This window comes from Ciconia boyciana, chromosome 6, assembly GCF_034638445.1.
Source record: "Ciconia boyciana chromosome 6, ASM3463844v1, whole genome shotgun sequence".
In the NCBI taxonomy this organism is placed as follows: Eukaryota; Metazoa; Chordata; class Aves; order Ciconiiformes; family Ciconiidae; genus Ciconia; species Ciconia boyciana.
Window position 1 is genome coordinate 19,745,232 of NC_132939.1, and position 16,948 is coordinate 19,762,179.

General features: G+C 41.5%; 1 protein-coding gene across 1 annotated transcript in view; it reads right to left on the minus strand.

Moving 5' to 3' along the window:
• The window catches only part of LOC140653143 (mucin-5B), a 45,194-nt gene that overhangs the window by 4,813 nt on the left and 23,433 nt on the right, over window positions 1-16,948 (minus strand). The window contains exons 20-42 of the mRNA XM_072864868.1: window positions 16,086-16,224; window positions 15,244-15,354; window positions 14,276-14,455; window positions 13,644-13,880; window positions 12,574-12,730; window positions 12,256-12,384; window positions 11,729-11,813; window positions 11,481-11,518; window positions 10,267-10,422; window positions 8,833-8,925; window positions 7,904-8,145; window positions 7,211-7,388; window positions 6,656-6,906; window positions 6,045-6,228; window positions 5,299-5,491; window positions 4,446-4,624; window positions 3,852-3,921; window positions 3,577-3,698; window positions 3,180-3,211; window positions 2,566-2,743; window positions 1,457-1,561; window positions 778-818; window positions 107-229 (exon numbers count right to left, since the gene is read on the minus strand). Coding sequence (XP_072720969.1) covers window positions 107-229; window positions 778-818; window positions 1,457-1,561; window positions 2,566-2,743; window positions 3,180-3,211; window positions 3,577-3,698; window positions 3,852-3,921; window positions 4,446-4,624; window positions 5,299-5,491; window positions 6,045-6,228; window positions 6,656-6,906; window positions 7,211-7,388; window positions 7,904-8,145; window positions 8,833-8,925; window positions 10,267-10,422; window positions 11,481-11,518; window positions 11,729-11,813; window positions 12,256-12,384; window positions 12,574-12,730; window positions 13,644-13,880; window positions 14,276-14,455; window positions 15,244-15,354; window positions 16,086-16,224 — 3,223 coding nt within the window. The remainder of the gene's footprint in view (window positions 1-106; window positions 230-777; window positions 819-1,456; window positions 1,562-2,565; window positions 2,744-3,179; window positions 3,212-3,576; window positions 3,699-3,851; window positions 3,922-4,445; window positions 4,625-5,298; window positions 5,492-6,044; window positions 6,229-6,655; window positions 6,907-7,210; window positions 7,389-7,903; window positions 8,146-8,832; window positions 8,926-10,266; window positions 10,423-11,480; window positions 11,519-11,728; window positions 11,814-12,255; window positions 12,385-12,573; window positions 12,731-13,643; window positions 13,881-14,275; window positions 14,456-15,243; window positions 15,355-16,085; window positions 16,225-16,948) is intronic.

Here is a 16,948-nt window from a genome sequence, read left to right on the forward strand (position 1 = left end):
GAGGAAGCAGTTATACTATGCCAGTTTTACAGTACGTCCCCTCAACAGGGGTTTGTTGACCACCTCAGTTGTTTGTGGTCGAGGAGGCTGAGTGTGCAGCGCTGACCTGCTGACAAGTGGTTTGGCATTTCACTGGAACACACTGGATGCGGTTGGTCCGTGTCACAACATCCTGCTCATCTGTGCACACACAGTCTTCACAAGAGCTTTTAGGCACCGTTGCCCCAGGCTGGAAATACAGAGAAGAGATCAGACAGGCCATGGCAAGAATTCAGTGGGTTCTAGAATAAACATACATCCCCTGGACTATCAAAAATGATTTATTTTTGGAAGAACTTCCTGAAATGAATACCTCCAGATCTTTAAAAGCTCACACTGTCAGTATCACAAAATGAACACAAGGCTGACACTCCCAAGTGCATCAATCATGTTAAATGAGTTATTATATTGCCTCATAAATTCCATGCATCAATTTTCGCTCAGCTTGACCTAGTAATTAATCTTACAACATCCAATGAGAGTTAAAATTTGTATTCAGTCACAGTTATGACTTCTTGACTCTAAAACATAGGTAAGATCTCATTTAGTAAGCAAGCTACTGGTCTCTAGCATTACCTATTCAGTAACATTTCCAGTATTACGTAAGACTACTGGCAGGGAAAAATTACAGGCCATTCTAATCCTGCTTCTTATGTGAGTGTTGACAACAACAACTTCAGAAAATTCTGACTCAGGCAGCATTAACCTGTGGAAAGAAGTGTCTGGAAGAAGACCTACCTTAAATTCAACTCCTTCAGAAATACATACACCTTTTGGTACTGTAAGAAAATATAAAATTAAAATGATGTGCTAGGAATGGTGTAAACAGTTATTGTACTCATCTCTGAATTGCAAGTGATTTAGAGGAGACAAAGAGTAGAACTGAGCTTATTCACTAGCCTTAATAGCCCACACAAAAGGGGGGAAAAAAGTAACTAGTACATGGTGCTAATTGTTATTTGGACGCCCACATGTAACATCTGCTCAGATGTTATACATGAAGTGGGGGGTAATTCTATATCCTGGTATTTTCCATATGGAAAAATCTATTTACCTCATTTTTTTTTACCCATACTTGAAATTAGTTGAGCTTTTCTTTATTGTTAACCACCTTGCTGATAACAGAGCCAATGGGAAGCTGGGTCAGGTATGTGAATCTGGAAATATAATTTGGCAGCAGAGCTTCGGGATGGGTTCAATGTAACCAACAGTATCTGATCAATAGCTTAACTCACTGAATACTAGCTACAGAGAACCTGCACCAGTTACTCCACCTCCAAAAAAAAACAAACTAAAGCACCAACTGTAAAGGCTGAGAGGGAAGGGGAGGGGCTACTGCTTATGATTTTGACTAATTTAGAAAAAATTAAATAGTTCAAGGAATGAATAAAACACCTTAAGGAAACATGGTACTTACTACAGGAGAAGATAGGACAGCAACCATCCTCAGATATAGCAACCACTGGTTGGAAGCCTAAGTCACATGCTGTTTTGTTGATAATGCAGGTTTTTATATCGCATTCTGCAATGGACAACAGAGATAAAGTAAGCCAAAGCATCCCATCCAGCAGTGTTACTTGCAGACCAAAGCTTGAACATGCAAGAAATTGGGTAGAAATAGATGATCCTTGAGCAACATATTTTTGGAGTTTGGGACATGTTCAGGTGAAGTAGCTCTAAGCTTGCTCTACTGTAAAGGTCTTCCCTGGACATATACTTCTGGCCCTTGTTCCTGCTCTCTTCCCCCACTGGATGTCATCACTAAAAAAACTAAACACCCTCTCTTCAGGGAAGTGACAGAGAAACAAGTTGGGGTAAAGATAAATAAGTCAGAGACTGAAAAAAATGAAGAGGCAGTGGATGACAGCCAAAGATGTAAAGGTTGGGACATGCAAGGCAAAGCACCCTAACAGTGCCCACTGCTCCCTCAAGGCATCCAAGGAGCCTAATGGACCACTGCCTGGCAGCATGAAGGGATGAGGAACACAAAAACTTCCTATCACCATTGCCAGGATCCCCTGTCCTGCATCTTCCTATAGATGCTGGGAATGGCCAGGATTAGGAGCAGGCTGATGAGGAGGTCCAGTGCTGTGGTGGGCATTTGGGACTGGGAGGATGCAAATGGAAAGGTGAGGGCAAACATGCATCAAGAACCTCCACAGGAGGCCTTGGGGGATCCTGGAAGATGAGCATATCCTCCCTTACTGGATGGATCTCTATGCAAGGATCACTCTCTCATCTCAGAAGGAACAAGAGCCAGAGGATCCTGTGAAGCACCTGGTGGTCCCAATGGTCCATGGGGGATTTTCCAATGTAAGTATCTGGCAGTCATGGCACTAGTTTAGAATAAAAGCTGGACCAGAGCAGGTCTCTTCTGAAAGCAAGAGCTCCTGGCATGTAGATGGAAGAAATGACCACTCCAGTATGTTTATTTAAATCTGATACCTGTGGGGTACCAGATCCCACTTGAGGATTGCTGCTAAAGGCAAATGATGCTGCATATTGACATCTCAATTATCTACTCACCACAGACTGTCTCTGTGCAGCATGGGTCATCCAGACGTGTTTTTATTTTGCGTACAAAGCCCTCTTTAGTGCAGTTCATAGGTGGAGATTTAGCACAAGGGCGTGGGAAGCAAGAGATATTCAAGGTCGCTTCATCACAAGCACAGTATTGACAGTCGTGCTCCCAAGCCTCTCCAGGCTGTGAAAACAATAAGGATAGTAGTTCAGAGAGTGAAAACTAGAGACATTATATTAATTAATGCCTCCTGCAAGACAGTATAGGGCTGGGTTGCCCTAATTTATTATGTAAGAAAATCAGAGTTTAAATCCCAGAAGGAGGAGAAGGGAACAGTAAGAAAAAATGCTATTATCTGCCACCTTGCTTTGCAGGTTTATGTGTTTCCAGAAGGGAAGCCTAGTAGTTCTGCCAGGAAACAGTGATTCCCACAAACTGCTATTTCTGCTTCTGTACCTCAAGTGATCAATAAAAAAAAATCTGCTGTTTTCTTCCCTACTGTCATTGCAGTTTACTGGTATTTAAGCTTAGAATTAAAAGAAGAAACTCATGCAGTCATTTTTACAGGAAGTTGCAGCACCCAGCTATAGTATAAAGACAGTATTTTCCTTTTTCTTACCTGTTTCACTGACCCATCTTGTGCAGTGCAACCTATAAAATGAAATACAGATTCCTTTAATGATAACTGAACCAGGGAAAACAAAAGAAGCATGACAGGAATAGAAGGAAGGTCTTGAAATCTGAGAAACAGCCACAACGAGAGATCCAGAGTGCAAAGTCGCAGGTTGTGTACCCAAAACATCTTTAAAGATCCTCCTCTTTCTTCTTTTGAAAGTTACACTTTCTGCATAAGAGCAGGCAGAAACTGCCAATCTGAAACATTTCCAGCCTAACTAGAAAGGGTCAGTATCAACATCCCCCCCATTTCTTCTGTAGCCAGAACATCCCCCTTAATGTGCACTTCCAGTCAGGGTCTTATCCCCCCTTCCCATCCCACCATTTACATTATTTCTTACCACAGACAGAAACACAAATGCCATCATGATCATTCAGCAAAATCTTTCCATCAGGACAGTAGCATCCCTCAACAAACACTGGTGTGTTATTTTGGGAGGGGAGGGTGTCCATAACGACTTCTCTGCACAATTAGAATACAAACAGGAATGAATGAGAGGCAGAAATGTGCCCCAGGGCAATTTCGACACCTAAATCCCAGGGGAATGTGAACTTCCAGCCTTCCTCGGCAATTTTCAAGTTATGGGCTTGAAAAGTGGCTTAGGAAATGACCCACCTGCTGAAGCAAGTGTTTCTTTTTGCTTCCCCGCATGGCTTGTATACCTGATCTTGAGCACAGCTGGCCTCTGTGGAGCATTACAACACACGGGTTAGAAAGCCCAGACCCATGCGTACCCTTCGATGCACAACAGACGAACCTCACACACTAACGCAGCCCGCCCCACGGGTCCGCACAGCCCAGGCTCCTGCCCAGCGACGGGGTCCCTGCAGCTTCAGCAAAGAGGGGTTCATGGATTCAGCAAGGTGCTACAGTACTAGTAGTGCGTACCCCTGAATCACTGGGTCCCCCTGAACAGGGCAAAGCACGCAGAGAGAAGCTGTGTATTGCCATCTAGTGATAAAGCTCTAGGTAACACACAGGGCTCCTCAGCTGAGCTGCTCAGGAGAGACTATGGGCCTGTTTCTCACTTGTTTTGCACCGGTTCTGGACTGGAACAACCTTTTTGATTTGTTCCTGCTTTTTTCTCAGGTCCAGAGCAACTCAGGAAAGATTGAAGCCTGATGATGTGGAGGAACACAAACAGACCTGTACGTGAGGAAAGACTAGACCGGAGTCACTTCACCATCAGCAGGTCTTTCCCAGGCTTACCGCACTGCCCGTTCGCCTGCCTCCTCCAGTCCACACAGACTCCGTGGAGCCCACACAAGGCTGCGTACGTCTGCATGCTCTGGCACTCGGTGCTGGTGTGCCGTTCTAAGCATCCGCTGGCCACACACGCCTCATAGTAGGGCTGTGGGGGGACCATGCCATGGCAGTCAGTCAGGTTCCTTTGCAAAGTGAGGAGACAGACATGGCATTTCACTTCCTTGGGTTACTTCCGAGGAAGAATTCAACTCAGAATCCAGCCCATCCCAGAGGAAGCCTCAAGGTAAAGATACAACTACAAATTGCTCTGATAGGCAATATGCCCACACAGCTTAATTAAGAATGAGCGTTACCTCCCATTCTTTACAATGCTTTGAAAGGAAGCAATTTTATGTTGGACTGATATCTGCAAAGAAAAGTCTCCTGCACAGCTCACAGATATAATTCTACATGCTGACATTTTTATGTCAGCATGTTTGACAATCCTGTTTTAAACCATAACATTATTTTAAAAACACACACACATTTGCTTACTATATTCTGACTGTGTTCCTTTTCATCCAGAGCTTTCAGATACTGAATTATAGCTAGTTCCTGGTTGGCTTCTCCAGAACTGACAGGCAGAGGGAGTGCCAAGCAGCAGACACTATAAAGGGAGGACTGATTTTGATGATGCAGCTGAAAAATATCTGGCAAACTCAGGAACATTCACATATCAGTTCACTGCTCAGTTTTTCAAGGTATGCTAGACTTCATATTTTCATGATGTCCTATAAGCAGTTCACTCAAGTCATGTAGTGAAGGACAAAATTATCTTATGGATTTATTTTTCTGGCACTTTGGGGAGTTGTCTTACCAGATGATTTTACACAGATTGGAAGGCTCACAGTGCTGATGATATTCAATCTCAGCTGGTTCTGAGACACCTGGATTACAGTATCTGTTGGTAGGATCTGGGACTTTCCAATCTACTGCCATCTCTTTGAAGGACTCAATAACCTCACCATTGCTCTTCATAGCATCATCAGACTTCTGGTTGGTGCAGGTACCTGGTAGCAATATAAAAGCAAAGTGACAGTTCAAGGGCAGTTGGTGCTGATGAAGCTACTTTTAGAGAAAACCTGAAGGAAGTTCTCCTCCTTGTGGGAAGGTAACAACATGTGGGGTCCTGGATGAGTTCACAAGAACTGTTTATAGGAAGAGAAGGCTAGAAGAAATAGTTTGCCAGTTACTCATGAAAATCAGAGTTGACGTGTTGGTTGATGCATTTCTCCTGGTGGCTAAAGCAACTGAGATGGCTCTGTCCGGCACAGGAGTCTCCAGATTTCGTACATTCCCGTATTGAGTAGGTATGATCAAGAGGAGGGGCTTAGAAAGAGCCTATCTCCAGCCATCAACAGACTGTGAACAGAATGAAAGGAAGCGACTTAAAACTCTGTCTCCTGACAGTGTCTTTCCATCAAATAGAGATAAATTTGTTAAAATCTGTGAGAAATAGAAATCAGTGGAATTGCAAGCATTTAGAGATTTTTACAAGGGGACAAGAGAAAGAAGGAGGAAAATCTATTGCATTCATTACTGTCAGCTGAAGAGGACACTCACCACACAGTCCCATGGTATTGTTATAAAACTTTCCAAAAGGGAGTTTTATGTAAAATGCAAGTCGACTGTAGGAGACATAAACTTCTAATTCAGGTATTTCAACTATGACATACAGGCCAGAACTGGTTATCCTGATACCATTCTTGAAAGTGTCTGGAACAACTTTCTTATCATTAAACAAAATCTAAAAAGAAAAGAAACAAAAGGTCTTATGGGAATCCTTTGGTTTAGTAAGGTATACGGTTTGTGCAACTGGAAAGTGGAGCAGCACAAATTCAAACCTCAGGTGCACCAAATGAAGTCTGTCAAAGGTAGTCATTTAATAAGTTCTTTATGTTTCCTTTTTAATATGTTGTAATTTATATTTGAATACTCATGTCAGGAAGAAAAATACAACTTTCAATTATGTGATCATTTCCCAAGGTTTTAGAATATACAAATTTTTGTTGACACAAAGGAAAAAAGAGAAAGAGAGAAAGCAATGTAATTGCATTTTCTACCCACTCCACTTTTTAAAAGCTTCATCCTTTGTCGTGACAGGACATTTGGCAGTACAGTAATATAACTACAGCAAAATAATATTGAGAATTCATTTTAACACAATACTTTACCAAGTTTGTTTCTTTTCCATGTTCCATTGCTTGTGTCAGAATAACAACAGAGTTGGAGTGAAAAATGAGAAGGGACATTGAACAAATTGCTCCATCGAAGGCAGCACAGTAGTAGTTGTCTATGTGAATCCAAAAGTTGTGAGAGTCAGGATGAATTGACTTCACAAGGACGTAGGTGCAGTTTTCTTTAAAATGATAATATGTTCCATCAAAAGTCACATAATGCTCATTTCCCCATCCACTGCAAATACCTGGAAGACAGAGTGACAGACTTCAAGTTTGGCTTCTGAGCTTCCTGTAAGTACAAGCTGGTTTTAACTCTTTTACTCGCTTTCAATGAGAGCTGAAATAACCAGTTTGATAAAGAAAAATTAGCTTAGCAAGGACACTCTTATCTGCTCTTAACAGCCAATGTTTTAGATGGGACTTCTGTTCCATTACATCCTACTGAATTAATATGAACATAATATAGATGTTGACCACATAGACTTATCTTTCTTGAGGTCCAGCACAACGTAACATAAATTTCAGGAATTCTCTTCCTGCAGTACTTACACTGACACTCAAAGACTTCACAGCAACCAGTTTCATCATAGTGTTTTGTGAATGGGAAACCATTGACACAGAGTTTCAGTTCCTGAGGAGGGCAAGTTATGCTGGACAGTTTAATATTGTTTCCTTCTCCCAGGCAAGTGGCAATCTGACAATTTCCAAAGTTCCATGTTTCATTAATCTATTGACGGATTGAAAAAAGAGAGGCACATAACAAAGTAATGTAACAAAATCTTTAAAATCACACATAGCAGCTACGCTCCATTCAGCTAATTGTCTACCATGGTACTATTTGCTATCTACTCTTTCTCTGGAAACCAGGCAATATGAAATATATAGCAATCAACAGAGCCTTGATATCTGCTTCTGTTCTACAACAGTTGGTATAGGACTCAATATTAAGGTCCTGACCACTTCTAATGATGGGACACTGCCAGACGTGGATTCCTAGCCTTTGTTCAGCTTAGGTAGCTCTGCCCACATACAATTATTTAGATGTTTCAGGTGAACAGAATAATCTTTAACTTATTCCCTCAATTATTTTGGGGCTTCTGGTATACTTCTAAATCATCTAATTCAGCCACAACTACAGTCCAGCTATAGTGGTGGTTACCAGCATCAGAGGAAAACACCAGATCTTGGCTGCAGGCAATGCTGTAGCTGAAGAAATACATCTTCTTCTTTCAAGTCTCTCACCTTTCTGGGAGGAATGAGCCCAAGACAATCGCTCACAGGAGTCCCCGTGGAAGCAGGAAGTTGGCTTGTTGCACTGGGAGCAGATGTTGGTGGACAGGCTTCAGAGTCTGAATCACAGATCTTGAGGGCCTCAGTATGACCAATTTTACACTCTGACCAAATTAATTCAATCTGACACGATGCATTGCAAATGGAGTAAGCACAATGACCTGATATATTCACTGGCAGAGAAACATTTTCTCCTGCAAGGCGAAAACCCGACTGTTAGCACTGGACTGTGCATGAAACTGGCAACTCTCAAGGCCTATGTATCACAGATCGGTCACATACTTAGCCTTGCATTTAACTAGCTGGGTCTGCCTGCACCCAATGGCCATGTTCAGATGTGACTGTCTATCTGCAGCTCCTTGAGTTCAATGACTGAACCAGAGCTCAATTCATCCAAATGGCAAAGGCTGAGGGAGGGCCACAGATGGCTAATCTGAAATTCTGCTCTTAAATACATTAGCAGGAATTGAAAATAAGTACAAGAGGAAAGAATACTGAATACATCACTGAGTGCATCTGGTCGTCAAAAAGACAGGGAGCTAGATGATTCAGGAGCTACTAAGAGATGAAGAAGAGTCTTCCCTCCTCTGTTTTTGGAATATGACTGTGGATTACAAGCCCATGTTCATCAGTTTGTGCTGGAGTCCACTGAAGTTAGCATCTGGTATAAGCTTCCTTACACGAGGGATATCCAAACCAGGGCAAAGTTATAGGATATGGGAGTTGTAGTTCTGATGGTGCTAGTTACAGTTCAAAGATGTAACAACTTGTGGTAAAGTGTAACTGCAGCAGGCTGAATGAGCACTTGCTGAAGCACCTTTATCTAACAGTACATCTTCCCACATCAATAGTGCAGAAAAATAATTTGCTTGGTTTCTCACCCATTTGTATCAATTGTCCATTGTCATTGCAGAAGCAGGGAGCAGCTACCATTGATGATGGAGGTGCAGATGTTACAGGTTGCATATGTGGTTCTGCAGGAAATTAAATCAATTAATATTCAAATCCTCTGCTACTCTACTTTCAAGCCCTATGGCATCTATTACATTCTCTACAATCACAAAAAGAGGAAAAAAAAATCATTTTTATACCCCCACCATATTCTGTACATGTACACATCAAAAACATCCTCTCTGTATTTATATACACTCTCTCTATTATCATGTATGCTACTAGAATAATATACACCCACCCACCCTTGTAGTTAGGTTTTTTCTATATAGAATAGAATGAACCACCCTTCTACTGTCGCTTATTCATTCCAATTTAAGGTTTCTTTGAACCTTCTCATGCTGCAGGACTTCACCTGACTTTGGAAAGGTGATTTCCAGTGGTACTCCATTTTGCCTTTTAATGGCTTGTTGCAAAGAATCTGTTGGTTTAAATACAGACAGATCATTTAGACATTTTACTATGCCACCTACACTCTGCTTTCAGTAGTCCTTCCTTTCCTAGCTATGACTCCATTCTACTTCTTATCCACTTGTTAACACATTTAGTAAATACCAAACACAGGGGCTCACAATCAAGTCTTTAGTTCTTCCACTCACTTGAGGTGCTTAGGGACATGGTATAGTGGTGGTCTTGGTAGTGTTAGGTTTACAGTTGGACTCGATGATCTTAAAGGTCTTTTCCAACCTATACAATTCTGTGATTCTGTGATTCTGTGAGTAGAGAAGCTAACTTTTAATTTTCCTTGTCCCCTTTGTATAATTTGCTACCAGAATAATACACAATTTTTTAGCCACTTATTTTTCTTTGCTAGAATCCTGTGGCAAAACTCCACCTTTTCTTTATTTATTTTTACTTCCTATTTTCTGTTCATTCACATCCCCTCACCCTGCAACTTCTCTTTTGGGAAGGGAGCAAACCACCAGGGAGCTTTATTTTCTTGCTCCAGTGACCCATTTGAGACCAACTTATTCCAATGCAGTAAACAGTACAATAAGAACCATAGTGTGATACAGGTGATGAGAAGGAGAAAAACAAGGTTTAAAAGTATGAATTATTGAGACTAACAACACCAGAGTGTCAACTGCGGTATGCCCAAAGGTTATTGTAAAAGCTGTACCAAAAATGGCTGAAACTCTCTATTCTCTCTTTACCCCATTGACAGTAAGAATCTATAAAACTTACATTTTTGGTCCCCACCATGAGACCCACAAGCTCTGACCCCTCATTCCTGAACCTTCAACTGCCTTAAATTCAGTGCTTATCCTAGACATGCAGTAGGAGTCTTTTTCCAAGGTGGAGGAATCTTATTCCCATTACATACTTTTGTAAAATCACCACCAAACCTCTTATAAATCTAGTACCTTGTGCTGGTGTGGACGGTGTTCTGCAAGGGATGAGTGTTTTAATGATCTCTCCATTAGGGGCGCAGACAGCATCACCGCACTCGGTCCCATATACTTGGCTGTATACAGTTTCATTTAAGGTGTAGGTCTTTCCATTGTAGCAGCAAAGGCAATCTGAGGCACCAAAAGAGCAAATGCCATGGTAACAGGGGACACTTGTAATAGAAATACAAATGAAAAGAAAACCAAACTCTGGATTTACCCTTCTGTAGCTCATATCATCAAACATGAATTACCTGGCTGAAAAGCTTTCTCAGTTTCTACTTGAGAAGTTGCACTGGGAGTCTACCTCATTTATTTAAGGAGTGTTGGATTTTTGTAGTTGCTGGTGTTTCTTGGAGTCAGCTTGCATAGAGGAATTACTGGCTGGTGAAGCCATCAGAACTGGCACTGTCCTCACTTAGCATGGAGCACAGGTGCATTCCCTCTTGGCAGGGAACGTGACTGGGATTACTGCCTTGCTGAGTGATAAAACACTGGCTCAGAAGGTATTGCACAGCCATTTTAATCCATTAATGAGGAACATGTAGTGATAAACAATTTCATTTAAATATATGAGAAGCTCTCCAGTTTTTGGAGAATGTACATTGAGGAACTCAAGGGAATTACTGTAACAAAATCAGCAAAGCTGAAGATGTGTCGTCTGCTGGGTCACCCTGCATTTTGGGATATGGTTTCTCCCAGATATGTGAATGAACTGACACATACCTTAAGCAAATGTGTCCTTTAGGCACACAAACATGTCTCTCATAAGCTAGTTGTCTAGGCTTATTATGAAATTAGTAGACAGGAAATAGCACCTCTACAAGATTTGCCCTGTTCTAAAAGTGTTTGTTAAAACCAGTACCATGAATGGCCTCCTTCAGGCTACTTTCTGTCTGTCTTCACTGACTACCAAGGAAGTGTAAATGTGAACAAGTGGTATTTACCCGGGTGAGATGAATCTCACATTTCACACCTCTCTCCTTCCTCCCTATGATTATGCTTTAGACACTTCTTCAGGTCAAAGGCTGCATTTTGCTATCAAAGTATATCTGTACTGCTGTGCATCCACCTATTGAACTAGCTAGCTGAACTCCTATTACCAATGCACCTGTAGTAACATGTGATGTTGGGTTCTTTCAGTTCTATCATCACTCAATGAATGGTGAGGGTGGGTGGTGAAAAGTTACCTTTGGAGTCTTCAGTACATAGTTTCTCTTCACGATCGCTAAAGATAAAGAGAAAAGGAGAAGATTTTTCTTTATTGACTTGAATCAGTATGTGGCATAACAATATCTGCAATGGTATCTACTTTTACATAAAACCCTACTCCTGGAGGATTTAATTATAATTTCTACTGCCTATGAACATAAACCAAACATTGCGTAGCTTGTCCTTTCCAGTCCTATTCTACCTCTCTTACCATCAACTGACCTACCATGAAGTGCAGTTGGGGAGGGAGACGCACTCCCTGCTCTCCTCATCAAAATATGGCTTGTCAGGACTACACTCCGGGTAACAACCTGGAAAGTTAAAGTAAACAAGGCATTCTTAGTCTGCTTTACATAGATCCAGGGAAAACACATAAATACCTCTATCAGATGCAGATTTGATCCCAAAATGAATGTGATCTCAGTATGAATGTTCTTTATACTACCAATTATTTTTCCACGTCCTCTTTTTCCCTCTCTCCCAAAAGTTTTAATTAACTCTGTTTGCCAACAGATAATTATTCTTTTCAAATTTAGACTGGATGACCTTTTATCTCTCCCCAGATTTAAAGGCAACAGGCAAATTACGCTACGAATAGCACCTTCATACAGGGAATTAGCTCAGGCAAGGCATGGTCAATGAGTTTCTGGGGCAAATGGGATAGCCTTTCAGGAACCTTGATGCTTAAGACATTTTAAACCAGACTAATAGCTTCAACTCCCATAAACTGCATCAAAGTCAAGCAAGAATTACCTTCTAAACTGTACAGCAAGTTCCCACACTTCCCTTGTGGGTTCCTGCAGGTCTTTAGACAAGGGGCTCCACAGGGTTTATAGAACCACTCATGTTTGTCAGGTGGATTGTAATAATCACAGAACACAGCTGGAACAGAAGAATAAAAAACCTCCAAGTCTCAGACACTGGGCAGGGGTTATTTTCTAAATCTTGTAAACAAGAGCCTGTTATGTCACCCCTGCACAGAAATGTCAGAATTCTGCTCTTCTTTCTCTCCCATGTGCCTGACTGCATGGAGCACTGCTTTTCTCTGTGCATTTTCAGTGCAATACTTACGGCAAATGGCAGGTGTTCTCCAGTCAATACAGACACCAGCTCTGCTACAGCTTCTTGAATAAGCAGCAACTGAGGTACAAAAGCATTCACAGTCTCCCACACTGTCACAGCCACAGAAGTCAGAAATACAAGATTCATAATATGGTATTGGGTTCACCTATCAAAATACCAACAGATCTGTTACCACAGAGGTACCTGCTGCACTGCGTTTTAATCAGAGAAAGGGCTCTGAATTTCTACCATCCACTGGCAGTTTCTTTGGCAGAACCAAGATGAGTCTGTGACAGACTGGGGTTGTCATGAAGGAACTATGATATTTTACAACAGGTAGTTTTCTATTTTCACCTGCCTGGTAGAATTGGACTCTAAATCTTCTCATTCTTGTGTGTGTAATACTGGCATTTATGCACAAAATCTCTTTCCAGTGTAATTTCTGCAGGACTAAACTACCTTGCTTTGGGTTAGCACAACTATATAGTGTGTGCATTCTCTAACTGAGGGAGAGTGATTGAGTATAAAAGGAAATCCTATTTCCACTGAACTTCACGTCTCTTGTGTTTTAACCTATGCCAACATGAACTAACCAAGGAAATTAAGCCAAGTTTGCTTTTAAAATGGCTTATTAAACTGCACTGAAGCTTTGTATAGACATTCTCATTAAGAATTAGTACCCTTGTTTCTGTTTAGATTAATTCAATTTGTGTCTAAAATAAACCAAATAATTAATCTCTTTAGGTTATTCGAATAAACTTTCCCAAGGATCCCCATACAAACAGTCCTACGCTAACTTATCTCTAGATTTTACAAACTGATACCTAACTTTTTACTTCCGGTGGCCAACTATTATCCTCTTTGTCTTCAGTTGCTCAAAACAGGCACTGCTGTTTCCTCAATATTGTGCAACAGGATTCAACTGGCATAGATGTAAAGTGAGGTTTTGTGAGAGGTAGCCCTTGTACTCAAGGATGCTGTGTAATAGCCTTTAACAGAAAAAAATTGTGTGCAAATGTGCTGCATAATAGCAACAAATACCTAGTGTGAAACTACTGAAGATGAGACAACAAGATTACCTTACTGTGACAGGCTTCAAAGATGTTACTCTTAATGATGCTGCAGTGTTTCTGTCCCAGGACAGACTTGAAAGGCTGATCAGCACACAGGTCCGTCATGTTTATATTTGAGCAGGTGCTTGTTATTTTCCAGCTGTTTCCAAACTCCTGGATGCTCATCTCCACAGACTGCCCTCTGGTTGTGAAGTCATTCCTTGAGCGGCCATCAAAGTCCCCACAAAGACCACAGACTTTTCCCTGGGTAATTTGAGTAGGCACAGTAAATGGTTTGGTTATTTTGAGTGCAGCCCACTGGTTGACAGAAATAGACTGTTGAACAGGCCAAGGCAAAATAGCTGCAAATTTCTAAACAGCCATCAAAATACAGCTTAGAAAAAGCCGGATTTCAGGTGACAAGATCACTCTGTTAGCCCTCCAATACTGCAAAGTGTCTGGCTTTACTTCTAGTTCCAAATATTCTGGAGTGTTTCATACTGACTGAACAAAAATAAAACACAAGACATGGCCTGCTTGCTTCTTTTTGTCCACTGAACCGAGCACTTTTCCAAGCCTTGCTTTTCAAATTGGGGCTCCAGTTCTGCATACATAACTTTGAGTTTGAAATCATAACCCTCAGTCGGTCTCATACCTACCTGGAAAGACGGTGCCACGTGAACAACAACAGTAGTCTTCTGGTCCCACATGAAGTTCATCCCTTGATTTGTTTCAATCACAATATAACCTCCTCTGAGATCCACTTTGTAATTCTTCTCAGCTCCTGGATCAGTGGCTATCTCCTGAATTCTTCCTTCCAAGAGCCTAATTTCACTGCTCTACAAGGAACAGATACATTGCATGGAAGGAAACTGAATAGAAAACTTAGTGTAACAGCACTGGCATTCTGTCTCTTATTTTTCTTATTTCAACTTATTTTTCATCTTATTTTTCATCTTATTTTTCTGTATTCTTTACACTACATCTTGGTCTATCACCAGACACGTGAGCTACAGACAAGACCCACTGAGTACAATGGGAAACGTCTGCTCTTGCATGACAAGTCTTACCTCACGGCCACAGAAATTGGCCTCATTCTAGATGAAATCTGTTCTGCTGGCACAGCAGCTCCTGAGTGCGCGGGCAATTGCGCGTGCTGGAACACCCCTTGTCACACTGCTTTGTTTCACCATCCCTTCACCCCCCGCCGTGGGAGAAATCTCATTTGTGTACACTTTGGGGAAATGCTAAGCCTGAGATGGAGGAAAGAAACTCTTCCCTCTGTGGTTACATCAGCCCTGTGCTCAAACCATGATACAGAAACATGCTCCTCTAAAAACTTTACCATCACTCCTATACCACTAATGTCACAGATGCAAATACACACACACGCATATACATAGAGTGCTGTTGACTCCCTGCATCTATCCCCTCACCTGCAGAAGTATCCAGCCCTGTTAACACCAAATACCTAAACCTTTCCCAGCTTGCCTGCCTCTGCTTTCTGGCTGTTTGACTTCCATAGGTACTCTCTAGCAGCAACTGAGTTGGAATATCAGGGGATACTACACTAACTGCAGCAAAATCAAGACTACAGCTCCTCAGTTATAACCAATTCTAGACAAACCTCAAAAATCAGTGTGATCTTTAGGGAGCAGATGGAGAGTGACTTCCCACAGGCATTGTTCTGAATTACAATTCGGAAGGTGCCAGCATCCATGTTATTGGGGCAAAAATCCTTAGAAAAATAGATAACGTTGTATTAGATCCTTTCAGGCAACTAGACCAATCTTAAACATTTTCAGGATCTCTAAATGAATGACACTCCAATCTGATTTCTGCTATTATGTCACTTTTTTATTTACCAAAACTCTGGGTATTTTAGAAGAATCTAGTGGCAGCTGACCTGGTGGCAGGTTCATACTTAACCGGGAATTTCAAAGAGAAAAGTTAAGGAAAAAACCTGAGCTTTTCATAGCACCAGTCCAGTAAAAATTTTTTTCTTAAAATTAGCAAAGCCAACTGTAATTTGGGGATAACAAAATGTTTCACTGAGTACTGTCTCATTACATGCAATGAGCATAAATGAGGCTCACACATTAACCTCTACACTCTTGTCACAACAAAAATACTGTCAGTCTTGAATGGCTGAGAGAAACTTAGCTTTTCAACACCACACCAATTCCTTTCCCTTGCAGATGCTGGAATTACATCAGGAAAGGGTTGTCCAGTCCCGGAGTTAATAATTTAGGATCACACAGTGCCCTCCTGTGACACTTCTGAGGGTTAATTGCTTTGCTTTTATATGGAAAATCTCACTGTATCTGTTCTAGGTACAAGAGGAGGGGAGTAGGCTCTGCTCATCAGTGTTGACTACTTTGCATGGGATAGCCCTTTAATTACTCAGACTGAACCCTGCAGTGTAAGCTGTGAAAAGCATATGGATAGGAGAGTGAACAAAACTGATACCTGAGCTAGGATATAGTCACAGTCTCCCAGGAAATCAAACTTCTCCCCATCAAAGCTCATGTAATGCCCGTTTCCATACACAGTGCAGGTTCCTTTGCAGGGATTGTCTGTGCAGTTCCACTGCCTTTTGTTACAGGTGCTGGGAGGCGAAATACAAAGAATCACAATCTTTGTATGAAGCGTGGTTTTTCCTTAACCCCAAACTGGGGCAGAGTAATTCGAAGGTTTGTCTTTTGTAGTACTTCAAAGAAAGCAATCATCCCTCACTCTTCTAGGCTTATCCTCTCAACTGTTCTGAGGCCATGCCTTGAGATGGCTTACTAATCAGAAAGTTCATGTTTACTACCAAGACCCATTTGAACTTTGTCTATTTTTATTCTTTATTTTCCTTCAAATATCTTTTAAATCATTAAGTCCTGGCAGCAGACAGTGGGGATTTAGGAGGTAAATTCAAGGTGAAGAGCTGAATATTTCAACCATTTCTGAATAGTAATCTGTGAGGTACCATGTGGTCAGTTCTATTCCTGACTACAGTGGTGTAAACCAATATTATCCCTGTCTTTCCTTGTATATTGGGTCTGGCTGAGATGGAGTTAATGTTCCCTACAGCAGTCCTCATAGTGCTGTGCTTTGTATTAGTAGCTAGAAAGTTGTTGATAACACAACAGTATTTTGACTACAGCTGAGCAGTGCTCACACAGCATCAAGACTGCCTCTCCAACATTCTCCCCTCACCAGTAGGCTGGGGGTGGGCAAGATCTTGGGAGGGGACATAGGCAGGACGGCTGACCCAAACTGACCAAAGGGATATTCCAACTCATATACTCAAGGGATATTCTGCTCAACAATAAAAGTTAAAAGAA